The sequence below is a fragment of the Panthera leo genome, chromosome C2, assembly GCF_018350215.1.
Source record: "Panthera leo isolate Ple1 chromosome C2, P.leo_Ple1_pat1.1, whole genome shotgun sequence".
In the NCBI taxonomy this organism is placed as follows: Eukaryota; Metazoa; Chordata; class Mammalia; order Carnivora; family Felidae; genus Panthera; species Panthera leo.
Genome location: NC_056687.1, coordinates 71183305 through 71210733, shown reverse-complemented (window position 1 = coordinate 71210733; position 27429 = coordinate 71183305). Strand labels below are relative to the sequence as shown.

Below are 27429 nucleotides of genomic sequence, written 5' to 3'. Positions count from 1 at the left end.
CATTCCATTTTCATTCATGATTTTATCTACTTGGGTCATCTCCCTTTTCTTTTTGAGAAGCCTGGCTAGAGGTTTGTCAATTTTGTTTATTTTTTCAAAAAACCAACTCTTGGTTTCGTTGATCTGCTCTACAGTTTTTTTAGATTCTATATTGTTTATTTCTGCTCTGATCTTTATTATTTCTCTTCTTCTGCTGGGTTTAGGCTGCCTTTGCTGTTCTGCTTCTATTTCCTTTAGGTGTGCTGTTAGATTTTGTACTTGGGATTTTTCTTGTTTCTTGAGATAGGCTTGGATTGCAATGTATTTTCCTCTCAGGACTGCCTTCGCTGCATCCCAAAGCGTTTGGATTGTTGTATTTTCATTTTCATTTGTTTCCATATATATTTTAATTTCTTCTCTAATTGCCTGGTTGACCCACTCATTCGTTAGTAGGGTGTTCTTTAACCTCCATGCTTTTGGAGGTTTTCCAGACTTTTTCCTGTGGTTGATTTCAAGCTTCATAGCATTGTGGTCTGAAAGTATGCATGGTATAATTTCAATTCTTGTAAACTTATGAAGGGCTGTTTTGTGGCCCAGTATATGATCTATCTTGGAGAATGTTCCATGTGCACTCGAGAAGAAAGTATATTCTGTTGCTTTGGGATGCAGAGTTCTAAATATATCTGTCAAGTCCATCTGATCCAATGTATCATTCAGGGCCCTTGTTTCTTTATTGACTGTGTGTCTAGATGATCTATCCATTTCTGTAAGTGGGGTGTTAAAGTCCCCTGCAATGACCACATTCTTATCAATAAGGTTGCTTATGTTTATGAGTAATTGTTTTATATATCTGGGGGCTCGGGTATTTGGCGCATAGACATTTATAATAGTTAGCTCTTCCTGGTGGATAGACCCTGTGATTATTATATAATGCCCTTCTTCATCTCTTGTTACAACCTTTAATTTAAAGTCTAGTTTGTCTGATATAAGTATGGCTACTCCAGCTTTCTTTTGGCTTCCAGGAGCATGATAAATAGTTCTCCATCCCCTCACTCTCAATCTAAAGGTGTCCTCAGATCTAAAATGAGTCTCTTGTAGACAGCAAATAGATGGGTCTTGTTTTTTTATCCATTCTGATACCCTATGTCTTTTAGTTGGCGCATTTAATCCATTTACATTCAGTGTTATTATAGAAAGATATGGGTTTAGAGTCATTGTGATGTCTGTATGTTTTATGCTTGTAGTGATGTCTCTGGTACTTTGTCTCACAGGATCCCCCTTAGGATCTCTTGTAGGGCTGGTTTCGTGGTGACAAATTCCTTCAGTTTTTGTTTGTTTGGGAAGACCTTTATCTCTCCTTCTATTCTAAATGACAGACTTGCTGGATAAAGGATTCTCGGCTGCATATTTTTTCTGTTTAGCACACTGTAGATATCGTGCCAAGCCTTTCTGGCCTGCCAAGTTTCAAAGGAGAGATCAGTCACGAGTCTTATAGGTCTCCCTTTATATGTGAGGGCACGTTTATCCCTTGCTGCTTTCAGAATTTTTTCTTTATCCTTGTATTTTGCCAGTTTCACTATGATATGTCGTGCAGAAGATCGATTCAAGTTACGTCTGAAGGGAGTTCTCTGTGCCTCTTGGATTTCAATGCCTTTTTCCTTCCCCAGTTCGGGGAAGTTCTCAGCTATAATTTGTTCAAGTAGCCCTTCAGCACCTTTCCCTCTCTCTTCCTCCTCTGGGATACCAATTATGCGTATATTATTTTTTTTTAGTGTATCACTTAGTTCTCTAATTTTCCCCTCATACTCCTGGATTTTTTTATCTCTCTTTCTTTCAGCTTCCTCTTTCTCCATAACTTTATCTTCTAGTTCACCTATTCTCTCCTCTGCCTCTTCAAGCCGAGCCATCGTGGTTTCCATTTTGTTTTGCATTTCGTTTAAAGCGTTTTTCAGCTCCTCGTGACTGTTCCTTAGTCCCTCGATCTTTGTGGCAAGAGATTCTCTGCTGTCCTGTATACTGTTTTCAAGCCCAGCGATTAATTTTATTACTATTATTCTAAATTCACTTTCTGTTATATTATTTAAATCCTTTTTGATCAGTTCATTAGCTGTTGTTATTTCCTGGAGATTCTTCTGAGGGGAATTCTTCCGTTTGGTCATTTTGGAGAGTCCCTGGCGTGGTGAGGACCTGCAGGGCACTTCCCTTGTGCTGTGGTGTATAACTGGAGTTAGTGGGCGGGGCCGCAGTCCGACCCGATGTCTGCCCCCAGCCCACTGCTGGGGCCACAGTCAGACTGGTGTGTGCCTTCTCTTCCCCTCTCCTAGGGGCGGGATTCACTGTGGGGTGGCGTGTCCCGTCTGGGCTACTTGCACACTGCCAGGCTTGTGTTGCTGGGGATCTGGCGTATTAGCTGGGGTGGGTAGGCAAGGTGCACGGGGGCTGGAGGGGCAGGCTTAGCTTGCTTCTCCTTAGGTGATCCACTTCAGGAGGAGCCCTGTGGCAGCGGGAGGGAGTCAGATCCGCTGCCGGAGGTTTGGCTCCGCAGAAGCACAGAGTTGGGTGTTTGCGCGGAGCGAGCAAGTTCCCTGGCAGGAACTGGTTCCCTTTGGGATTTTGGCTGGGGGATGGGCGGGGGAGATGGCGCTGGCGCCTTTGTTCCCCGCCAAGCTGAGCTCTGCCGTCCGGGGGCTCAGCAGCTCTCCCTCCCTTTGTCCTCCAGCCTTCCCGCTTTCCGAGCAGAGCTGTTAACTTATGACCTCCCAGACGCTAAGTCGCGCTTGCTGTCGGAACACAGTCCCTCCGGCCCCTCCGCTTTTGCCAGCCAGACTCGGGGGCTCTGCTTGGCCGGCGAGCCGCCCCTCCGCCCCGGCTCCCTCCCGCCAGTCCGTGGAGCGCGCACCGCCTCGCCGCCCTTCCTACCCTCTTCCGTGGGCCTCTAGTCTGCACTTGACTCCGGAGACTCCCTTCTGCTAATCCTCTGGCGGTTTTCTGGGTTCTTTAGGCAGGTGTAGGTGGAATCTAAGTGATCGGCAGGACGCGCTGTGAGCCCCGCGTCCTCCTAGCCGCCATCTTCCGGAATCTCTTTCTTGTTCCACATTCTTATCAACACTTGATGTTCTCACTTCCTCTCCCCCCCAATCTGATGGGTGTGACATCACAATTAATTCTAGCTTTAATTTGCATTTCCATGATTACTGCTAATTTGGGGATTACTGATCATCTAGAGTTCTCTTCTTTAAATTGACTATTCGTAACCTTTGCTCATTTTTAACACTTTGTTTTTGAGTTTATATGAAGTTATCTTTTTCTTACTGAGAGTAAGGAAATCCTTTATAAATTCCAGTTACTACTCCTTTGTAGGTTACATGTGCTGTAAATATATTTCTCCCTGTGTCTGGCTGGCCTTTTCATTTTGTTTCTTTGATGTGTGGAAGCTCTATATTTTAAGGCAAATTTTCTGTTATGGTTTGTGCTTTTTTGTGAATTATTTTAAGAAATCTTTATCTAATTTTTTAACTGTATTTTCTTCTAAAAGTATTCAGATCCATTACCTAAAGCTGCTATAACAAATTACTACAAATTGGATGGCTTAAGACAATAAAAATGTATTCTCTCACAGTTCAGGAAGCTAGAAGTCTGAAATCAGGTCCTGATAGGGGAGTGCTCTCTGAAGGTCCTAGAAGCAGATCCTTCTCTGCCTCTCCCCGGTTGGCGACAGTCCCTGGCCTTCCATGGTTTATTGGTTCATCACTCCAACTTCTGTGTCTGTTGTCACATGGGGCTCTCCTTTTGGGTCTCTGTCTCTTCTCTTCTTATAAGGACATCAGTCATATTGGATTTAGGGCCCACTCTACTCCAGGGCGACCTCAGTTTGACTGCATCTGCAAAGATCCTCTTTTCAAAAAGGCCACATTCATAGGTACCAGAGGATAGAGTTTGAACTCAAATGATTTTCTGGGAGACACAATTTAAGCCACAAGAGCATTAACATTTTATTTTTCACATGTATGCCTTTAATCTACCTAGAATGAATTTTTTAAGTGTATTTGTTTATTTTAAGAGAGGGAGAGAGGGGGAGGGAGCAGAGAGAGAGAGAGAGAGGGAGAGAAAGAGAATCCCAAGCAGGCTCCATGCTGTCAGTGCAGAGCCTGACATGAGGCTGAAATTCAGAAACCGTGAGATCATGACCTGAGCCAAAATCAAGAGTTGGATTCTCAACTGACAGAGCCATCCAAGTGCCCCTATCTGGAATTAATTTTTGTGTTGATTTGAGGTGTGGGTCTAAAATAACTCTTTTTTCACATGGATAACAAGTATTATATTATTATGTTCCAAAAAATGCATCACTTCCCCATTATTTTGTGATACTACCTCTGTCATAGATCAAGTTTCCTTACATGTATGGATCCATTTATGAACTTTCCATTTTGTTTCATTGTTTTAATTTGCCTTTCCGTATACAAGTGCCACATTATCTTAATTATGATAGCTTTAGAATATGTTTTGAGATCTATTAGAGAAACATTGTTCTTCTTTAAAATTTCCTTGACTATTTTTAGCTCTTCACACTATTAATTAATTTTGAACTCTCTTTCACATTGCTGTATTCTCTGTAGCTCCTGAGGTATGACTTATCCCATTGCATCTACTGATTCTTTCTCATAGCAGTTTATAATGTTAAGTTTTTCCATTAAATTTTTTAGTTTGAGATAATTAATTGTAAATGTAAATGCAATTGTAAGAAATGATACAGAGCAGTCCATGTACCTTTCACCCAGTTTTCCCAAGGGTAACATCTCATGAAAATTTCAGTACAATAACACAAACAGAATATTAACTTTGAAAGTGTCAAGACACAGAGCATTACCATGGCGAGAATTCTTCATGTTGCCCTTTTATAGCCACATTCACTTCACTCCTGCCCCACACCCTCCTTAACCTCTGGCAACCACTAATCTGTTCTCCCTTTCATAATTTTGTCATTTTCAAGAATGTTATATAAATGGAATCATGCAGAGTATAACTTTTAAGATTGGCTTTTTTTCATTCAGCATAATAATTCTCTGGAGCTTCATCCAGTTGTTGCATGTATCAGTAATTTATTTCTTTTAATTCTGGGTAGTATTCTGAAGTATGGACATACTATAGTTTGTTTTACATTCAGCTGTAGAAAGATGTCTTGGTTGTTTCCAGTTTTTGACTAATAATGTCACCATTAGCATTCACGTACAGGTTTTTGGCGGTGAATATATGTTTTTCATTTTGGGGGGATAAATATGCAAAGTTGAAATTGGTGGGTCATATGGTAGTTGTATGTTTACTCTTGTAAGAAACTGACAAACTATTTTAAAAATTGGCTGTACCATTTTATATTCCCACCAGCAATGAATGGGTGATATAATTTCTTTGCATCCTTGACAACATTTAGTATTTTTACTATTTTCTACTTTAGTGATTCTGATAGATATGTAGCGATATCTTGTGGTTGAAATTTTCATTTCCTTAATGATTAATTTATATTGAACATCTTTCCGTGTGCTTGTTTTTGTCATCTGTATACCTTTTTCAGTGAAATGTCTCTTATTATCTTTTGCTCATATTCCAATTGAAGTGTTTATTTTATTACTGTTGAGTTTTTTCCATTAATTCTTTTAAATGGAGATGTAATTGACATACATTTACTATAGAGTTTTGAGGCTTCTTTTTAGACACTAGCTTTTTGTTGCATGTGTGGCTTGCAAATATTTTCTCCAGATTTGTAGCTTGTCTTTTTTTTTCCTTTTAACAGGTCTTTTGCAGATGAAAAGTTTTTATTTTGATGAAGTCCAGTTTATGACTTTTTCCTTTTATAAATCATGCTTTTGATGTCAAATCTAAGAATTCTTTGCTTAGCCATAGAACCTGATATTTTTTTTCCTAAAAGTTTTATAACTTTACATTTAAGTCTGTGATCCATTTTGAATTAATTTTTGTACAGGTATGAAACTTAGGTCAGGGTTGCTTTTTGCCTATCGATTTTTAATTGCTTCAACACCATTTGTTGAAAAGGCTATCTTTCTTCCATTGAATTGCTTTTGCATCTTTGTCCAAAATCAGGTAGGCAGATTTGTGTGAGTCTATTTTTCAGTTCTCTATTCTGTTCCATTGATCTATGTTTCTGTCCCTCCACCAATACCACACAGTCCTTGATTACTGTAGCTACATAAGAAGTCTTGAAATTGGGTGGACTGATGGCTACTTTATTCTTCTTTTTCAAAATTGTTTTAGTTATTCTTGTTTCTTTGTCTTTTCATATAAAATTTAGAATAATCTTGTTCATTTAGACAAAAAACCTTGCTGCAGTTTTGATAGGAATTGCATCAACTCTGTATATAAATTTGGAGAGAATTGATATCTTTACTATGTAGAATCTTCCAATCCATGAACATAATATATCTCTCCATTCATTTAAATCTTTTATTTCTTTCATCAATAATTTGTACTTGCAGCATACAAATCCTGTACATATTTTGTTTGATTTGCACCTATTTTTTAAGTGATTGTAAATTTGTAATTTTGGTGCTCATTGCTAGTATATAAAAATGCAACTGTTTCTTGCACGATTATTTTATATCCTGCAATATTGCTAACCTCACTTATTCTAACAGGGCATTTAAAAGAGATTCCTTGGGATTTTCGACATATCCTGAAATATGTATAGATGAAATAATACGATGTCTGAGATTTGCTTCAAAATAATCTTGGCAGGGGCAGTAGGTGGGGATATAGATGAAACACAATTGTAAGTTGCTAATTGTTAAATCTGGATAATAGGTACATGGGGATTTAGTATACTATGCTCCATATCTTTGTATATGTTTGCAACTTTCTATTATAAAAAGGGTTTCAGCTGTTATTCCCTGTAAAAGATGCAGGGATCCTCATTGCAGGGTAAAGTCATAGTGGTAGACATGTCATTCAAGACTGATTATGATCTGACTTCTCCCATAATTATCCAATTGTTCCTTGAACAATTAAGAAAGGACCATCTTCCTGTATGTTTCACAGCTGTCTAAAGGCTTTTCAGTTCCAGCTCTTTGTTTTCGTTCCTGTTGCACGGGCCGTCCTCTCTTTCCCAAGAGGCTCTTCTCCTTCCTTTCAATATTAAATTCCAACCAGCCTTTGAGAGTCAGCTCCAGAACCAAGAAGCCCTCGAGGGCTCCCCTAATCACTCTGGCCACATTTATCTCCCCCCTTCTGACCTTCCAGAACTCCATCTTTATCATTCATTTCAGCATAACACAGTGGTTAAGACTGGGGTTTATGGAGTCAGACTGCCCATATCGGATCCAGGCTCCATTGTTTACTAGCAGTGTCACTTTGGGCAAGTTACTCCAACTCTCTGTGCCTTAATTTCTCCTTCCATAGAATAGAAATGATAATGGCATCAACTTTATAAGGTAGCTGGGAGGATTACATGGGTCATCCGTGTAAAGAATTCAGCATAGTGCTCAGCACACAGTAAACATTCCACATCTGATGATATCATTTGTGCAGTCCTATTTTATAACTAAATAGTAGGTGCCTGAAGGGCAGGAACCATATCCAAGCACTGAGTTATACACAGAGTAGATGAAAAGAATCACACAGTCATCACTTGGGTCAGTTTACATCAAACAAATAAAGTCAATATTTGATTGCATAATTTGGGGATTATTCGAGTCATTGCCTTCTCTTTTGCCCTTTTACTGACTGTACTAGGGTTCTTTGTCAGAAAAAAATCATAAAATGGCCCTCAAATTCACTTCCCTATCATAAACCCTTCATCCTGCTATTAATAAAACTCTACCAAAATTCTGTCCACTTAAGAAACACAGGGATATACTAAAAAGATTTGAAGGGAAGTTTAAAGAACTAGACTCAGAACAGGATAGGAAACTGGAAGCTCCAGAGTCTGAAAGGCGGGAATGACAGTCTCATCACCACTTTAGAATAAGTGCCAGCCCACCTTTTTTGGTCTTTGCCTAACTTGCTCAAGGTTCAAAGTCTCGGGAAAGAGTTCAGGCAATACAGATTTGAGCCATGTGCCCACCCCTTGGTCAGAGGGTTAAAAACAAAAATCTGGTAAGGTTTTTGTGAGAAAAGATATTAACTAAGGATTAAAGAGAAGACTTGACCTAACTTTTCTCTGGGACTCCTGAGATGACTGGTATTTTGTGGAAAGAATGCAGGCTGGATAAATATTTCTGTTTGGCTGGTAAACTCTTCACCTCTAGTTTTAAGACTTTACTTCTGCCTGGGTCCAAAGTGGGCATGGTAAGGGAAGTAAGTGCAAATGCAGGAGTAGTTTCTGTTCATAGTAGTTTCTGTTTATGATGGAAGCACCACACCAGAGTCAAATGGTGTTGTTTGTAGTCTTCAAAACACCTGGAATCTGAGAAGTCTCTGGAAAACTGTTTAGATGGAACTGCCTGGACCTTCTACTCTACAACCTGCCAGTCAAGAGAACTTTTCTTAAGTCCCACGAGTCCCTTATCTGCCCCCAGCCTTCTGAGGGACCCTAATTAGTTGCAATGTACCCAGAAGCCAAAGTTCCTCCAGGATGAAGGTAATGATGGGGACCTTACAAACTATCAACATAGGGGTGCCTGAGTGGCTCAGTTGGTTAAGCATCTGACTTCGGCTCAGGTCATGATCCCACAAGTTTGTGAGTTTGAGTCTCACACCAGGCTCTGTGCTGAGAGCTCAGAGCCTGGAACCTGCTTCGGATTCTGTGTCCACCCCCCACCCCTCCCTCACTCACACACACTCTCTCTCTCTCTCAAAAATAAAGATTAAATTTTAAAAAAAAGAAACTATCAAGGATAGAAACCAAAGTCTCTAAGTCTGATGCGCAAAATGTTTATGTAAACTCCAAGGTGTCCTCTCCCTGTGTGTGCTCGGGACAGAAAGTCTAGACAGAGGCACCAGTTCTCAGGGGAACTGGGCATGAGGCTAGGAGATCAAGAAGAGGGAAGCCCTGGATATTTTCTCAGCCAATTTGGGTCACCTTATCTTGTGCTGAAGAATGTTTGGGGAGTATTTTAAAGCAATAGCTGTCCTGACTACCCTTTAATATCCACACACTTTTTGTACATTCCCTCCCTTTTTGTAAATTCCCTGCATTTCAAGGGAAAGCATTTTTTCCCTTAAAACAAAGCAAAAACCAAAATTAACTATATATATTCTAAAAAATAATATGACCAGGGGCGCCTGGGTGGCGCAGTCGGTTAAGCGTCCGACTTCAGCCAGGTCACGATCTCGCGGTCCGTGAGTTCGAGCCCCGCGTCAGGCTCTGGGCTGATGGCTCGGAGCCTGGAGCCTGTTTCCGATTCTGTGTCTCCCTCTCTCTCTGCCCCTCCCCCGTTCATGCTCTGTCTCTCTCTGTCCCAAAAATAAATAAAAAACGTTGAAAAAAAAAATAAAAAAAAAAAATAATAATATGACCAGTTTGCAGATATTTCAATAAGTACATGAAAAGCGGGGGAATTACTGCATAATTCCATCATTTTAATAGCGCCATACTTATTATTATTATTTTTTTTTTTTGTATTTCCTTCCCTTACTTTATGTTTTTTTTTTTTTTTCTTTCCAGGGACATTTTTTTCATAGTTGTAATGGTGTATATATACTTTTTTAAAAAACTTTTTATTCAAATTCAGGTTAGTTAAAATACAGTGTAATATTAGTTTCGGGTGTACAATTTAATGATTCAACACTTCCATATAACACCCGGTGCTCATCACAAGTACACTCCTTATTATATACTTTTTAATATATAAACTTCTCCTTTTGCAATTTCAGATTTGCAGAAAAGTTGCAAAGATAGCATAAGCGTTCTGAAAATTTTCAGTTTTCACTAAGTTACCATCTTACATTTTTCAACACTAAGAAACCAATATTTGTATATTATGTTTAATTTAACTTCAGATTTTATTTGGATTTAACCAGCTTTGCTGCTGTCTTCTTTCTGTCCCAGGATCCAATTCAGGATGGAACATTGTATTCAATCGTGTCTCCATCGCCTCTTCTGTCATGTGGCAGTTCCTCAGTCTTTCCTTGTTTTTCATGACCTTGACAGTTTGAGGAGCACTGGTCAGGTACTTCAGGTAGACAGTCCTCAAATCGGGCTTGTCTTATGTTTTCCTCATGAGCAGAATGAGGTTATGGATTTTTGTAAAGAAAACCACAGAAGTGATGTGCCCACCACATCACATTATATCCAGGGTGTATAATATCCACATGACATCATTGGCGGTATTAACCTTGATCATTTGGTAAAGGTAGTGTTGGCCAGGTTTCTCCATTGTGAAGGTGCTACTTTCTCTTTCCATACTTTTGTTTATTTTTTTTATTTTTATTTTTATTTAAAAAAATTTTTTTTAACGTTTAGTTATTTTTGGGACAGAGAGAGACAGAGCATGAACAGGGGAGGGGCAGAGAGAGAGGGAGACACAGAATCCGAAACAGGCTCCAGGCTCTGAGCCATCAGCCCAGAGCCCGACGCGGGGCTCGAACCCACAGACTGCGAGATCGTGACCTGAGCTGAAGTCGGACGCTTAACCGACTGAGCCACCCAGGCGCCCCCATACTTTTGTTTTTTTAAAGTGAATTACTAATTCTAGTCCATTCTTAAGGGGAGGGAGGATTAAGCTCCACCTCCTGGAAAGGGAATAATTTACAGACATTGTTTGAATTCTTCTGTAAGGAAGATTTGTCTCTTCTTACTCATTTATTAATTCTATCATCTATTTATATCAGTAGGGATTCATGTGTATTTGACATATATTTTTCTCCCTTTGTCTCCATATGACAATATAACATTTTTTTTCTATGTTACTAGCACGGTCTTCATGACCATCATTTTAATAGTTGCATCTATTTTTAGATATTTTCCACTGTTAACCTTGAACTCACAAATTATGCTGCAGCAAACACCTTTTGAAACAATGTTCTATGATTGTTTGCATTCCAGCTGTGGCATGATGTTTGGAACACAGAAACATAAGTCTACTTAGGATATATGAATATATGGATGGATGGATGCATGCATGCATGCTGGGCTGGCATCCTTTTTTTCCTGTTGAACAGTGGTCTTAGCCTATGAAGATCTCAAGTCTAAGTTAAATGTTCAGAAGAGAAGCTTGAGAACTTGCTGCAAATCAGGCTTTGACTTCCTGTGAACCATAACTAGTTTGTAACAATAAAAAAAAGGCCCTCCGAACAAATACAGATTTTGTACTGTAAGCTATTTTTCTATCTCTGGCTGGAAAACATTTGAATATTTTAACAGCTTCAGCAGTTTTTCACATGGAGTTATCATTCTTCTGTCAGCTTACCTTGTAGACATGAAGATTTTTTAATTCCTAGGGTGTTTTTAGGGCATATAGATATCATCATATTTAGTCTCTGGCAAGGAAAGTCTGTCAGTTTAATAATAAAGTGAGTAAAGGACATTTGGAAAGTTACCTTCTCTGATAATGGCTGCTGGACAAAACAAAACAGAAACAGTTACAAAGTAGCTGAGGGAAGAGAAGGCAGGTGACTATATTTTCATCACTTCAAGATTTGGGAATGTAACCAAACCTCTGCAGAGATTTAGTGCCAAGGAGATAAGGAGCTAAGAGGGGCAGTAGTCAGAGGCAAAGTGAGAACAATCCAGTCCTTGACACGCAGTGTACTTCTAACCATTCTTGTTCCCATGTAGAACAGGCAGTTCCTTACATTCCAATGCCCACCTGGCCATTCAGGCATTCATTCCATTCACTCGTTATTCTGTTACAGAAAATGCTAAATAACACGGCTGTGTGAGAAGTGTTCTAACAGGAGGTACAGAAAGAGTGTTAAGGGTTCACAGAGAATGGGTAGGGCAGAATAGAGCCAGAGAAAGCCACGATGTAGCTGAGTTAGCTCTTGTAAGGAAGAAAGATCAAGGTGTAGTTGGGAATGTGCTAGTAGTTCAGGGAATGGCAGGAGATGAAGTTAGGAAGCTAAAGTGTGACCAGGTATTGAAGATCCTTTATGTGCCAGGGGAAGGAACCAAACTCTTATACGGAGAAATAGTGGTGAGTTTTAGGTAAAGGGAGTACGACCCCACAGTAATGTTTTCCATCCTCCCCACCCACCCCTCCCCCAAGCTCCTTATCCTGACTGTGGAGGGCAATGTAGCAATATTTACCAAAATTACAAATGCACATTTTTTGTGCCAGCCATTCCACTTTGGAGAATTTATCCTATAAACATACTTGCATCCACATGAGGTAACACATGACCAGGTTTTTCACTGCAGCATTGTTTGTATTAACAAAGGATGGGAAACAACTTAAATGCCCATCAGTAAGTAACTGGTTGAATAAACTATTATCCATTCATACAATGGAAAATGTGCCACTATAAAAGAAGAATAAGGAAGCTCTTCATGTACTGATACAGAAAATTCTTTAAGAAACACTGTTTTTAAAAAAAAAGCAAGGTACAGGGGTGCCTGGGTGGCTCAGCTGGTTAAGCATCTGACTTCGGTTCAGGTCATGATCCCACAAGTTCATGAGTTCGAGTCCCACACCAGGCTCTGTGCTGACAGCTCAGAGCCTGGAGCCTACTTTGGATTCTGTGTCTCCCTCTCTCTCTGCCTCTCCCCTGCTCACACTCTGTCTCTCAAAAAGAAATGTTAAAAAAAAATTTTTAATAAAAATAAGCAAGGTACATAAATGTATATATGTCAATTTTTAAAAAAGGGTGAAGAATAACAAGTATACATTATTTGCTTGTATAAAGAAACTCTCTAAGGATAAATGGAAAAGTAATGAGGGGCTACCAAAGGGGGTGAGGCAAAAACTGGGCACATGGCTTTTCACCATATACTTTTCTTGTGGACTTCAAGCATGTGGATGTTAATTAGAAAATTAAATATTATTGATTAAACAAAAGAGAAAGAGAGACAGAGAAGCTCTCTTTCATTCCCTTTTCCTCTGTAGGTCTCATTCCTACTTTTCACCTTGTCAGGACTTTCTTTCAGTTAGATCTATGCTTGTGGGGCTTCCAGTGGTTAAAGGAGAAATACACAAATCTTCTTTCAGTCCTTTGCGTAGGGAGACCTATTGACACCTAGGTTGAATTTCTTCCCTCAGATTCTAAGTGGCAAAGGCTGGAAGGCGAGGGAGGAAAGGAAAGATGTGTATTCCTCACGTGTTTTTCCCTCAACGCTGCTGGTGCTAAAGCAGTTGTGTTTGCTGTGGCAACAAGGGCTTGGGGGAAAAGCTGGGAGGCGAGCTCCTGTTCCTTCTGTGGGCCAGTGGGGAGATAAAACCAGTTGGGAACTCCAAGCATCACTTTGAAAGGAAAACAAGTGAGAAACTCCCCAGGCAGTGAGAGAAAAGGACAGGACTTACCTAGGGTGACGAGTTGCCAAAAGGTTTCAGGTCATCCGTTCATCTTACTGTTTTGCTGCAGACTCTCAGAAGGCTGGTCACTAAAGCTCCCACCTACCTAGGAGCCCTCCCACCACTCAAGATTTATTTTAACCCACTAACCCTCACACCCCGCTGTTCTGGTCTTAAGTTGGTGTAATGATATTGGGATAAATGACAGAATCCAAGGAAAATTAACGACAAAGTCTCTGATAGACCTCCAAAGCCAGAGCATAGCTCTCTGCTTTCTGTTCCTCTGGGAGCAGTTCGCAGAATAGAGGGAGGCAAGGGTATATGTAAAGCATAGCCTCATTTCTCCGCGCTCCTAGAGGAGTAGTGCTAAGCAAATTCTCTTTCCTTTTTAATCACATTCATCTTTGATCCCAAGAACATCAAGCTCGCAATGGGAAAGTGAGGGCCATCTGGCAGTTGCTATCACTAAAATTTTAACAGCTGGCAGTTTGATACCCTGGAGACTGGATATGGGAGAAGACTGTAGTTGGTCAGGGCAGAAGAGTCAGCAGGATATGGTGGGCATAGTGATTCCTGTTACCCATACTCTAAGCCAGAAGTTCATAGGAAAAAGGAAGCAGGCTTGAGCCTCACTTTAACCAAGATGCTATAAAGATCATGCCTACTTGTTATACCATTACAGGGTATAGCAAATCTACACACACTTGGGACCACAGGGAGTGATGGATAACACAGTCAATGCCACAAATGGATGACTGTCCAAACGCATAGCACCCCTTTCTTTGGGGTGTGTCCCAGTATTCAGGGGTGAGTCCCCAACACAGTCATTACTCTTTGACCTGCCTCACTGGCAACAAGAGGTTTATAAATCTTGCACCTGAGGTTCCTACAGCTGTCCTGGTCTCCACACTTCCTGAGACTTAGTGGTCAGTTTTCCTTGGATTCTGTCATTTATCCCAGTATCTTTCCAATATCTTTCCCCTCAGCCTTTTGTTCGCTGGTTTAAAATGTCCGAGTCATTATAGAACATTTGGAATGCATCTTGTTTTCAGAGGCTCTGGGTAATGTGCAGACAGCGATGACAATATACCACACCCCAGTCAAAACCAACATCATTTCTCTCTTGAATGACTGCAACCATCTCTCTAGAAGATCCCACTGCTTCTACTCTTGCTTTACTCTATTTACTCTCTGAAAAGTATACACTGACATTTTAACCAGATGAGTCACTTCTCTAAGACTCTTCAATGACTTTCCAAGGCCCTAAGAATAAAGCCTAACCTGCTTAGTATGTCCTTCTTGCAGGTCCTTGCCCAAACTCCTCCTGTCTCTACACCAACACATATGCTGGTTCTCATCTGGAGCCCCTTCTCTCTACTCTGTGCCTAACAGGGGCCTTGTCTCCAACCTAAATTAGGTCCACACACCCCCCCTTTTTTTTCAATTCAATAGTATATACTCTTTTCCTTCATAGCTCCTATTGCAGCTTGTAATTACATATTCATTTTGGTGACTTAAGGCAATGTCTGTCTCCCCCTTAAGACTCTAAGTGCCCTAGAGTCACGACTGTCTCCATTTTGCTCCCTCCAGTAGCCACAGAACTTAGCACAGAAACTAGCATACAGTAGGTACCCAAATATTTAATGGGTGATTAAATAGGAAGAGATTGGCATGGCTAGAGATGGCTGAGATTAAGATAAGAAACCGAATTTGTGTGCAAGTGACAGCAAAGGAACAAAATAGATTTACTTTAAAAAGAAAATTCAACAGAATTTGATGACAGGTGGTGGGAAGGAAATATGCTTTACTAGCTGAACATGCCACCTGACTCAGAGAGGAAGGAGTCAAAACCAAATTTTCAAACTGGAGTGACTAATGTTTACGTTTGGGGAAATATGATACTTAAGTTAGTTTTAGACATATCAGTTGGAGATGACCAAGAGATATTAAAGCAGAAACGTTCAGAAAGTTGCAGGGTAGGGGCGCCTAGGTTGTTCAGTTGGTTAGACTCCTGGTTTCAGCTCAGGTCATGATCTCATGGTTTGTGAGTTTGAGCCCCATATCAGGCTCTGCACTGGCAGCACCTGACACAATTCAGATGCTGTAGAGAGAAAGATTTACATCACTTTAAAATAAAAGATACTTACATCAAGGGAATGGGTAAGGGGCACACCTCATGCACTGGTAATGACTGTGCCCACGTCTTTTATACATGAAGGAATAAAAAAAAAATCCAGAGAAACAAAGTGATCTGCTCAAGGTCACACAACAAGTCAGTGATGATGCATTCTGACCCACTTTTCCTGACTCAGAAACCTCCTGAATTTTTAGACATGCCTGCTTTATAGTAAACACTCAAAACCATTTCCTGATAGTCAAGGTGGACAAATAAAAGGCAGGAATTTTATTTCCTTAGTTTATTAAAGATGACAATGAACTGTTAGGCTGTGTATGTATTACAGTGAATAGAAATCCAGTTCAGAACACAAGTTGCACATGAACAGAACATCTCTATATAGACTCTTGCTCCTTTTATGTTAATTTAACAAAAACTCTAAAGCCTTGGCAGAGAAAGTCAATAACAGCCTCATTTAAGTGGAAAATATTTGCCTTCCACTCTTCTGCAATGTCTTGAATCTTGTCTCTACCTTGCAAGCAAACTTTTAACTTTTTTCCCTTTATTTATAAAAAAGAACACTTTTTCCCTCCCATTTCATTCAGAAAGAACTCTCTTCAGTGCATTCAAAGCTTTTCCCCACAACAGCAGGGGATTTCAGATACTGGTATTAGTTGCAAAGTGCTTTCAAAATATCCCATACTCTTTCCTCTCAAATAAATAAATAAATGGGTATTTGGACAGTGATGACAGCAGAGTGTCAGGGTCACTAAAACAGATACGCAATCTAAAGAGATGGAATGTGAAAGGTGGAGAAAAATAAGTGAAAAACCAGGAGCATGTAAGACTGCTGAGCTCAACTTTGGAAACTGTCGTTTTCCATCTTTTGGTCCTATGCTAATATGAAATAGGCGGAACAATAATGAGAGTGCATCTCTCTTCCAGTGTAGTGACTTGGAGCAAGGAGCTGGATGTGTAATTTGTACCACAACTAGAAGCAGAGTTCACCATTTTTTACAAACCCCTGAGTCTGAATCTGAGGCCTAACCTTTAGTAAGCCTTGAGTTTTGTGGGGCAATTCCCAAAGCTCCTAGGTTGGACAAGGCTCCTAGTTAGCCCTTCAAAACTGGGCTGGGCTGGAAGTCTTGGCTCTCAGAGTCTTCCCAATGAACTAAGGGAAACAAGCTCAGGGTCTTCCAGCCCGATCCCAAGTCCGAGGCAGAGAGATCAATGCCATGCATCATTTCCTCCCTGCTCCCTGTTGCCCTGGTGGAGCCTCAGCTCTGGCCACTTCCTTCCTGCCCCTTCTACTTCCTGTGAGACTCCTGGGTGCCTCCAGCTCAGGCACTCATTGGCTTCCACCAACCATGTGCTACTTTCTGTTCGGCTTCTTGGGGTAGCATCTACACCAAGTTTTTTCTATTAGCAACCAACTATGGAAAAGACAGGTATACAAGAAGTCAGTCCCAGAATGAAACAAAAACCAAAACAACCAAAACAAAACGCTGTGGGCTTTTGTTCACAGAGCCGCCAGCCTTCAGAACAGTAACCCTGACCAGTGTTATACACAGAGGTCAGGAGCTATAGCAACTTAAAGAACACCACAAATATATCACGGTCCCCTAGAAACACACATCTTAAGAAAGGGTATGTGTGTGTTGAAATTAGTAATATGGAAAGAATGATGGAACATATGGATATCACCAGGCTAAATGGCTCAGTGCATAATAGGCATAAAGGCTCTTGTTAGCCCAAGAACACAGGAACATTCACACTCACATTCATGTCCACAAATTGCCAAGTTCCCTAACCCCACTAATAGCAGAAAGCTTCCCCACCCTTACCCCAACTTTAACAAAAGAAACAAAGGTAAGAGTTCATCCACCAGGGAGGGTCCCAACTCTGTTGCAGGAAGGGGATGAGAATGGAGTTGGGCCATACTTTTACTCAGAACCAAAATGACCACCTAACAATGGGCACAGTGGCAAGAGACCCACAAATAAGATGGTGGATAGAGTTTTTGTCCTCAACTTAGGATGGCATCAGGGACTTGCCTAAGCTTGAAAGATCATACGTACACCAGAGCTAGGTTGAAAAAAAGAGACCTTAAGAGGAGGCCAACAGCTCCTCTGACTGAATAAATGCTCCTTAAGCAACAGAGCTGTGGCCTCACTTATGCTGGGTGTAAGGCTGTGAAGGGGTCTGGCCTAAGTATCAGTTCTGTTTCTTTGCTTCAAGCCCACCAGGGTAAAGAAAGTCAGCTTGTGACATCATCTTTGCCTAGAATACTTCAAACAAGTAGGTCACATGGTGGACTCCTTGAGGTCTCTGAGGATTACAGGTAATAATGCTGCTTTTATGGCCTAAAAAATACCTAAATAAGCTGGACAGAATGCCCACGATGTACTCCCATCCTCTAATGCTTCTCCTCAGGGTGCAGTCTGACTCTATTTCAGGACTGAGAGAGAAAACTCCGTCCTCCTATTTCAGCAGCAAAGGAGAAGTGAGTTGGTTGAGAAAGGCCTGACTCAGAAGCTCCAGAACTAAAACAAAATACAACTGGAAATGATACTTGAAACGCAGCTGAAACCGGATCTGGTCCAAGTGGAGAAGGCCATGGATGTCAGAAGCACTGGGTCTCATTGTCCACTCCCCTGACAGAGGCACTAGAAGCTTCACATTAAGGACCTGTGTGTCAGTTCTGATGGAAATACCCAGTACCTACACATTGTCACAACAGACTGGACCTCACCAACCTAACAAAGGTTGATTACACATGGACGTTAGATAAGTCATAAAAAAAATGATGATAATAATCAAAGAAAAAAAAAAAAACCAAGTGGGGAAAGTCCTTAAAAGGGTGGCTCAGTTCTGCATTATGTGTGACCCTAGCGGCTAGAAGAGGGCTTAATGTGCTTTCTTCAGGTGGTCTCCAGGACGGTGGCCTCTAGGGCCAAGGCTTCAGTGGGTTCCTCCTCGTAGTCTGACATGTAAGACTCCAGGCTCTGTTTGGCCAGCAATTCCCGCCGGGCCTGCAGCCGCTCACAGCGGGGACAGCTTCCAGACTTGAAACAAGCCTTATGGTAACACGCTTTACACTCTATTCAGGGAAGGTGAAAAAAAAAAAGAGAAAACTATTTGTATTATCTCAAGCCAGAAGTAAATCACTGCCACAGCCCCTTCTTGCCACCACTGCTAGGTGCACCTGTGGTGAAAACAGGGAGTTTCTGAGACAAACTGAACTCTTCCTAATAGGGACGGCTGAGGGAAATAAATGAGCTTCGTGTTCAGTCTGGTTTGCCCACTCCACACCCGCACCAGTACTTACCTTCACAGGTCCGGCACTTATGGAGCTCAAAAGGGAAGATGATGTCATCCTCGTTCTGACAGAACTCACAGATGAAGCCCTTGGCTTGGCAGAGCTGGGGTGGGGGGAGAGGGACAAGCAGCAAAATCAGGGGCAGCAAACCAGGAACTGGCACAAGAGGATGAACCCAAGTGAGGGACGGGGCAAAATATAAAGAAGACTTGAGTGGACCCTAAGGGGTTCTCCCGCCTTCTGGGAAGAGACCGGCTGGACATGACAGCCAAACTGGGGCCAGGACCGGGCAGTGTTAGACAAACCTTTAAGATGGAGACAAGGGAGCATGAGTTTGAGAAACTGCAACCACGAGAGTGGTTCACAATGCAGAGTTGTAAAGAAAGAAGGGATGATGCCACAAGGGGCTTCCTAAAGTCAGAATTCCAGGCTGGGTGATGACTCTATTTTGAAATAGGAACCACAGCCAATTAACATAAAATGTGATGGCAAGGGCATTTCTCCAAAATAACACCCAGCCTTGAATCAGGTTATAGCAAAACCTTTCCAATTCCCCCCACTATACAGGATCTCTACATATGCCCTATTTTGAGCTCTAATTCTGGGACTGTCACAGGAACACACACTGGGCATATTCTAAGATGGGAAATTCTAAAAATGGAACTTCTGAATTTCTGGCATGTTGAGTATATCAAGGACAATAATAACTTGCATCTATAGAATGAAGTTTACAAAATGCTTTCATGTAAATTATTTCGTCAATTCTCAAAACTACTGAGAGGAAAGGGCAGGGGCTATTAATTATTATCTTCATGTTAGAGACAAGAAAATTGAGGCTTACTGCAGAGAGGGCAAAGTACTTCCTTTGGTCACAGTAATTTTAGAATGATAAAGTGGAGGGAGACCCAGTCCCTCTCCAGATTCTAATTCAGGGTTCTCTCCTCCCACATCAGGACAATTCTACACTGAAGGCCTGCTTAGTCCTGCCCTTACCCAGGGGCAGTGCCAGCACCACATCTTCTTCTGATTTCAGGTTCTTTAGATCTGGATGAATTAGCTGTTCACCAATCCCAGGAACAGCAATCCTACCCAGTTTTTCTCCCAGTGTTGACAGCCCATTTCAACTTCCTGAAACTGCATGGTAAGAACTTGGGTCCATCCCACTCCCTGTATCCCTAAGCAAGAGTCCAGTCACATGATAAAGTGAGACTATCTTACCATGCATCGCTCTACGTGGGCAGCCCCTGCCCTGGTGAGCTCAGCAAGCCGGGGCCCCAGCTCTCCCTTCCTGGTTGCAGTCAAGTCATTCAGCGAGTATAGGTGGAGATCCTCGGTCAGGTGGCCTGGAACTGTGTCAAAGGAATCCAGAAGCCTACAGAAAATGAGGGGAAGTAGGTAGGAGCCGAAAACGAACATTTTGGGGGCACCTGGGTGGCTCAATCGATTAAGCATCCGACTCTTGGTTTTGGCTTAGGTCATGATCTCACAGTTCGTGAGTTTGAGCCCCACGCTGGGCTCTATGCTGACTGTGGAGCCTGCTTAGGATTCTCTCTCTCTTCCTCTCTTTGCCCCCCACCCTCACGTCTCTCTTGCTCTCAAAATAAATAAATAAACTTAAAAAAAAGAAGAAGAAGAAAATGAACATTGTGTGTGGCACATCAAGGTAGAAGGATCTGTACTATCCAGAAGCAGGATAGGGAAAAGAAGGGCCCAGACAGAGTCGATGAGGGTGGGCAGTGTTCGGCCAGCCTAGGAGTTCCAGACCACTCCGGACCCTCCACACTACTAGATGTGAGTGAGAAGTGACTTTTATACCTTCCTGCACAGTGATTCATGCCAGCTTGCAAAGACTGGCAGGTCTGGCCTGACAGAACAACCAGAGAGTTCCCTTCCAGAGAGGATACAGACACAGTTAACTGCTGCAGGCTTTCTGCTGACCATTTCTGGAATTCTCTACAAATCTCTCTACTTTCCTTCTTCACACAACAAGGGACAACTGCTGGGGTGTGTCTGTTTCAGAGACATTAACCCAGCAAGAGGCCTCTGGCCTCCACAGGAGACTTACTCTTTGGCCAGTCGGCAAGTCTTAAACATGTTCTTCATGTGATACAGCTGGATCCGCAGCAGCTGAAGAGAAAGACATTGTGGTGGTGAGTGGGGGGTAAGAGCAGGTATGAAGACGAAAGAAACAATTATTAGAATGACCAGTACCTTTAAACCCTGGAGGTCTGGAAGCTTTGCATGCAGCAGCCAGAGCCAAACTATTCTCTACATCTGTAACTCAATAACTTGCTTCAAAATGACCTCCAGTCAGGGAGGGCACCTCTGCTGGGTTGTGCTCCCAAATCACGTATACAACTGGAAGCCACTGAGAAATCCAGAATTTGAATTTCCCACCTGATACCCTATTCTCCTTTCAGTATATTTTCAGTGCAGGGAGAACTCCTGCTTTTGTCACTGAGTGCCATCTATGGCTTCAGACCTGCCATTAGTAGGTTTGAGGCTCTAACTAGACAGGTGAGAAATGACAAGAGTCTGAGAAAGCATGTACAGAAAGTGTGAGTAATGAGACGGTTACAGCTCTGACACAGTGACAGAAATGTCGTGATCCTAGCAAAGGCTGCATGAACAGAGGGAGGGGATGAGGGATGAGGAGGGTAATCTGTGATATGGCCTTTCAAGGATCTTACCCGGACTTGATTGAGCAGCTTGACCTTCCTATAGAGGGCACTGTTGATGTCCTGCACATTGAAGAGAGGATCGTTCCAGATCTTAATGAGCAGGTCCTTGGAGAAATTGCTGACATAGTACTTGCTGAAGTCCCACTTGCGCAGAACCCGGCTGGGGATGACCATCTGAGCATTTTCATGGCAGCACTGACAGAAGTACTTGCCCAAGTACTCACAGTACCGCAGCCGCTTGATATAATCTGGAAAAACCAGAAAGTCAAAGGTCAGATGTGGCTTTCCCATCTATAAGCTGGTGAGGCAGCTCTCTTGCTCCTTTTCAAAGAGCAGAAAGGGATGGCCACTGGTCTCCATCCATTTCTGTGCTCCCAAAGCTAGCAGAAACCCACAGAGGGGTTTCTGTGTCCCTCTCTGAAGGCCACTGAGGAAACAAATTCTGGCAGAGTTGGTAAGATCCAGATTCCAAGAACCTGGCCCAGAGTACCCAGTTTTCTTTGATACACGATGTCGGTAACATGCCCCCAGAAATCATTTCCCTCTGATTGCCAGTGATCCTGCACAGCCCTACCTTCCAGGTCTGGGCCCCTTCTTTCCCTTTCCCAGTTCTGCTCTGTTGCCTCCTCTCACAGCCTCTCTGACCAGCCCCAAGGGTATGAGAGGGCACAGTCACTGGAGGCAGACTGGGGGTCAGAGAAGATGCTCACCGGGGTCAGTCCGAATGCCACACCCTGCACAGCGGTAATTCTGCTTGGCCACAGCGATCTTCCTCCTGAGGAGAAGGGAAGGAGAGGACTTTGGCAAATACTGGCCACAGGAGGCCTCTGGGGTATAAAGGATAAGGAGGCAAACACAGGGCTCTTGCTACGTATGGCAAGAGTGGGGAATTCACCTACTGCTTTTTAGAGTTGGATAAAAAGAACCCACTGGGAGAACCAATTCAAACCGAGGATTACTAGGTTAGAATTTAGGTCAAGGCAGGGACAGTCCCTAACAAATGAACCACACTTCATGTACAAATATAAGAGATGAGAAACAGGACAGAGGAGAGAACAAGAGGAAAGAAAGGCAATCATCCATCTTATGAGAAAAAAAAAACAGGGATCGCCTAGGCGGCTCAGTTGGTTAAGCATCCGACTCTTGGTTTCGGCTCAGGTCATGATCTCATGGTTTGTGAGTTCGAGCCCTGCATCAGGCCCTGTGCTAACAGTGCGGAGCCTGGTTGGGATTCCCTTTCTCTACCTCTCTCCCTGTCCCTCCCCTGCTTGCTTGCTCTCTCTCTCTCTCTGCCTCTCAAAAATAAATACACTTAAAAATTTTTAAAAAGAAAGAAAGAAACACCAGTAAGCTCACAAGACTGTTGGGAGGAAGGCAACAGGTCGGGAAGGCCAGTGATAAAAGACCTCATTCCCGGTTATCTCTGGGAAGCAACAGGAGGATCAGGAGTAAGACTTGCGACAAGATGCATAATCTTCACTCCCTGCCTTTAAGTGAACAGAATTGTGTGGGAGCTACAGCTGGAGGCAGAGACAAGAGGTGAGGAGACTGCCCTGACAACCCAAAGATATATCCATTTTCCAAAGGACACAGACACTGCCTACTCACGTCGGGGCTGAATGAACATTAAAAATGATCTGAGGCCGGGGTGGAGCCCACTCCAGGTTGCCACGAACACGGATGCGCAGCTTGTAGATGTCCGCATGCTGCCCATCATCTGGTGAGATGGGCAGTGAGTCAGGGATGGGCAGGAGCTGCAGGAGAGAAGCACAGGTTGGTCCAACAGGGACAGTCTGGGAGAACATGCTTGACTCTTTGGTCATGACAGAAACACATTAATCAAAGAGGTGTCAGGATCATCTCAGGTAAAGGCTTCAAGCAACCTTGGCCCTCAGAATAAATCATTGAGGCACCAGGCTACTACAAGTGAGGACCTTGTGTTCCAAGAAGTAAAAAGAACAGAAAAAGCATTCCAGGGGCATGGCACCCGTTGCTGATGCTGTCCCTGAAGCCATTTCAGGACCCTTGCTATGCCAAGATGCTTCATGCCTTACTCAACTATAGAGCAAAGAAGACTATGAACAATGTACTTTTTCACAGTGTCTCAAAGGTGGTCACAATACAGTAGTTCCACCTCTGGGTCTAGTAAGCAGTCATGTGGAATAAGGACAATGAAGGAGCCATTATCTCCTGTTCTGACAACTGCTAGGGAAAACCCAGGCAAGCATATCTTCTTCATTCATTCATTTATTCACTCAGCACATTTGTAACGAGTGGCTTCTATGAGTGAGGAAGGAAACACTAAGGCTCATTCTAGACTGGGGACATGTGACAGAGGAGAAAAGCATCAGAGACACTCATGGATTCGTGGGGCTGGACAGTGGGTAGAGGAAAAAAGCTGAAGAAATCTACCTTCTGAGGAGCATCATGCTCTGGAACCAGCCATTCTAGCTCTGAGGCAGCTGGCAGCTGCATGCCTTCAAACTGCTTCAGGAGTCCCATGGCCACCGCCTCTGCAGATGTGGAGTGTAGGAAGCAGTGGGAGCTGGAAAGGAGATGCAGGGAAGGCTGAGCAGAGAAAAGACAGGAAGATGGGAGCCCGCCCTCCAGGAACTGATACTATACCCTGTGACTTCTGAGCTGAGAACACTCACAGTACCCCCAGTCTGCCTGGCTTCTTTTCTCATCATCTTCAGATACATGTGTGGAGGAAAATATATTGACCTTATGGTCTTACGACTTAGGCTCAAACCCCACTTAATAGCATTACATGGCTAAATAATAAAAAAAAAATTTTTAAAGGGGGGGTGCCTCTGTGGCTCAGTCGGTTAAGTGTCCACCTTTCAGCTCAGGTCATGATCTCGCGGTTTGTGAGTTCGAGCCCCATGTTGGGCTCTGTGCTGACAGCTCAGAGCCTGGAGGCTGCTTTGGATTCTGTGTCTCCCTCTCTCTCTGGCCCTCCTCCACTTGCACTCTGTCTCTCTCTCTCTCAAAAATAAATAATAAAAAAATTTTTTAAAAATAGCATTACATGGCAATGCTAGTTAGGGATTCTCTATCACTTCCTTTCTCCAAACTCCCATTTCTTTAACTGCAAAACAGGGGTTATAACATGGGTTTACAAAATAAATTGAGTAAAACTGCCTTGTGAAAGATAAAACACTGTTTGTTGCTCCCGAACGGGGGACTATTTCCCCTAGTTGGATCTACAATGTGAAACCAGTTCAATTTGATTTCATAATCAGCAATCAGGATCACTGCTCTCTCTTTTCGGATCTGATCTTCTGGGAGCCTCTGGTATAATCAAAGTCAGCAGAGAAGGAATAATCCAGACTGTGAGCTTTGCCTCCACTAGCGCCCACCCTGTTTGAACCAATGATCTTCTGCTCTGCTGCCGGGGGCTCACCACCACCATCAGGCAGGCCCATCACTTTGTTTTGTCTCTTTGTGAATTTGCATGCTTCCTCTATGGCCTTTCCCCTCCATACCCCAAGAACTGGGTTTGTTTCTCCACATACCCAAGGTTTTATTCAAAAGAAAAAAAAAAGTACTTACAAAGACTGGGAGGAAGTGAAGGATTTGCTGTTTGAGGCAGTGTTCCTTCTGATGTCAGCATCTAAGGGGAAAACAGATAAGGGGAGTGGGAAATGGAAAGGGAGGAAATAAGGGATAGTAACAATGGGTAACCATTCCAAGCTTTTGCCAGCTAAGTGCTCAGGGTAGCAGCTACAAGCTACATTCTATGCAGGGTAAGGAGCAGAGTCCAGGTGAAGCTCTACACATGATTTATAGTTTGGCTCTGTTTAAGTTACAACCAGACTGAATAAGTGACATTATGCATAGTATGGAAATGGTCGAAATGGCTACAAATCCAGGTGGAACACAGACTCAGATTTGGTGCAAAACAGTGAATGAGAAAAGGTAGCATCCTAAGGCACACAGGGACATACCCTCTATCAACACAAACACACAAAGAATACTCCAATCTCTCCTTCATTCTCTCAATCTCAAGCCCTCTTAAATGATAAACTCTGAGGTAAGAGCTCTGTATAGCTCTTTTTTATATCAAAATCAGTACCTAACACAGAAATTGGATCACAGAAGTAACTCATTAAATGTTATGTGGAACTGGAACTTTGCTCCTAACATCTGACCACTACTGCTATCACTCCTGAATGCAAAGTCTTCTGCATCCTTATAAAAGCTTCATGGAAAGATTTCCTTTTTGTCTGGCGGCACAGGAAAGAAGAGAAGTTCTCTATGACTTGGCAGCTCCCTGAAGATGCCTGGTAACCAACACATTTTCATGGAGATATTCAACATGATGTTTTCTACTGAACTTTCAGGCATAATTGCAGGAAAATACGGCAGACTTTCCAAAGCCTATTTCTCATAAAGGATTTTGAAGAGGATTTCTAAAAATGATATGCCTGAACCTCCAGAGACCTCATCTTCTCAAATATGTTTGATGGGGAAAATGTGAAGTATAGCAGTCATGTTCGAGGAGGGAAGATAGAGTGTATTCAAGTTATGAAAACGAGACTGTTCTGGTAAGTCTCATCCTTCATTTCCTTTGATGCCCAGTGAAAAGACATTCTTTTCCTGATTAAAGCTACACAATGATTGGAGTGCCTGGGTGGCTCAGTTGGTTAAGCATCCAACTTCAGCTCAGGTCATGATCTCACAGTTCCTGAGTTCAAGCTCCACGTCGGGTTCTGTGCTGACAGCTCAGAGCCTGGAGCCTGCTTCGGATTCTGTGTCTCTCTCTTTCTGCCCCTCCCCTGCTCATGTTTTGTCTCTTTTTCCCCACCCCCTCTCAAAAATAAATAAACATTAAAAAAAAAAAAAAAGAAAGAAAGAAAGCTACACAATGATCAATCTACTGCATGTGAGCCCCTCAACAGAGCACTAAAGCTTACATGACATCACTCTGCAACTGGCCATGAGTAGCTCAATTGTTCTTCACATTTCCTTTGTGTATATATTTTTGTACATGCCACTAGATCATGAAATCTCCTTATAAGGAAATGAGAGCATGTCTAACTCTTCTGTTTTGGCCCTAAAAATATATAATACAGGGTACTGTATATAAGCCCTGTATACTCAGGTAATATTCCTAACAAATCAATGTTTTCAAAGCTATATACGCAAGTGAGAGAACAGAATTGGAATCTGTCAGTGAATTTTCACATGTTAAGCACAGAAAAATTTAAGACAACAACAAAATTTTTGACAAGTAAATAACAAATCCTATTTTTATTAACAAAGAAGTTTGTGTATATATTTTCTGTGTGAATTTGTACCACCAAAATCCAGATCTCAATATAGTGCTAGTTGTCTATTCCATTCTAAAGAATACCAGTGAAGAAAAAAATTCTAGGCGATAGTAGACCTTCACAGACCATTTAGGTTGTAGCATTCATTTGAATAACACTTACACTGCCTTGGATTTGTACATATTCTTGTCCTTATAACTCTGGAGTGTTTTCTACATAATAAGTTTTCAGAAAATATTTTCTAAATAAATGATTAATTGGCTAAAAGCAAAAAGCAAATTTTTGCTTTGTGACAGAAAAGGAAAAATGAGAGAAAATCGTAGACAGATATCCTTGAATAAAGAGCTAACCAATGTTGTTACTGTAGGGTTAGGCCATTAGAGAAAACACTGAGCATCAGAGAGAAGTGGTGATAATTCATGGTTGCTAAGGAAACCACTGTCTTCAAAAAGCTATTTAGCAGCTCTTCAACCTCACAGAGCAAAGTCATGTTTTCTTCAAGAGAAAAACAATCATTCTCTGCTCTTTGGAAAGTACAGTCACATCATACTTTACCATGTTTCTTCTTTTTTACCAGAGGTACGATGACTTCCTAGATAATCATCAATACTTCCAAGAGTGGGGAAGACCACACAGGTTTGGCTGTGACGATCTTCCGCTG

At 42.2% G+C, this 27429-nt stretch overlaps 1 protein-coding gene across 8 annotated transcripts in view; it reads right to left on the bottom strand.

Moving 5' to 3' along the window:
* Positions 1–15778: 15778 nt before the first annotated feature.
* Positions 15779–27429, bottom strand: part of RUBCN (rubicon autophagy regulator) — a 68945-nt gene continuing 57294 nt past the window's right edge. For all 8 annotated transcript variants that reach the window (XM_042954574.1, XM_042954567.1, XM_042954569.1 and 5 more), the window contains 9 exons: positions 25048–25108; positions 23905–24037; positions 23101–23246; positions 22203–22267; positions 21502–21740; positions 20877–20938; positions 20030–20183; positions 18821–18914; positions 15779–18592 (listed from right to left, as the gene is read on the bottom strand). In XM_042954574.1, coding sequence (XP_042810508.1) covers positions 18414–18592; positions 18821–18914; positions 20030–20183; positions 20877–20938; positions 21502–21740; positions 22203–22267; positions 23101–23246; positions 23905–24037; positions 25048–25108 — 1133 coding nt within the window. In that variant the 3' untranslated portion in view covers positions 15779–18413. The remainder of the gene's footprint in view (positions 18593–18820; positions 18915–20029; positions 20184–20876; positions 20939–21501; positions 21741–22202; positions 22268–23100; positions 23247–23904; positions 24038–25047; positions 25109–27429) is intronic.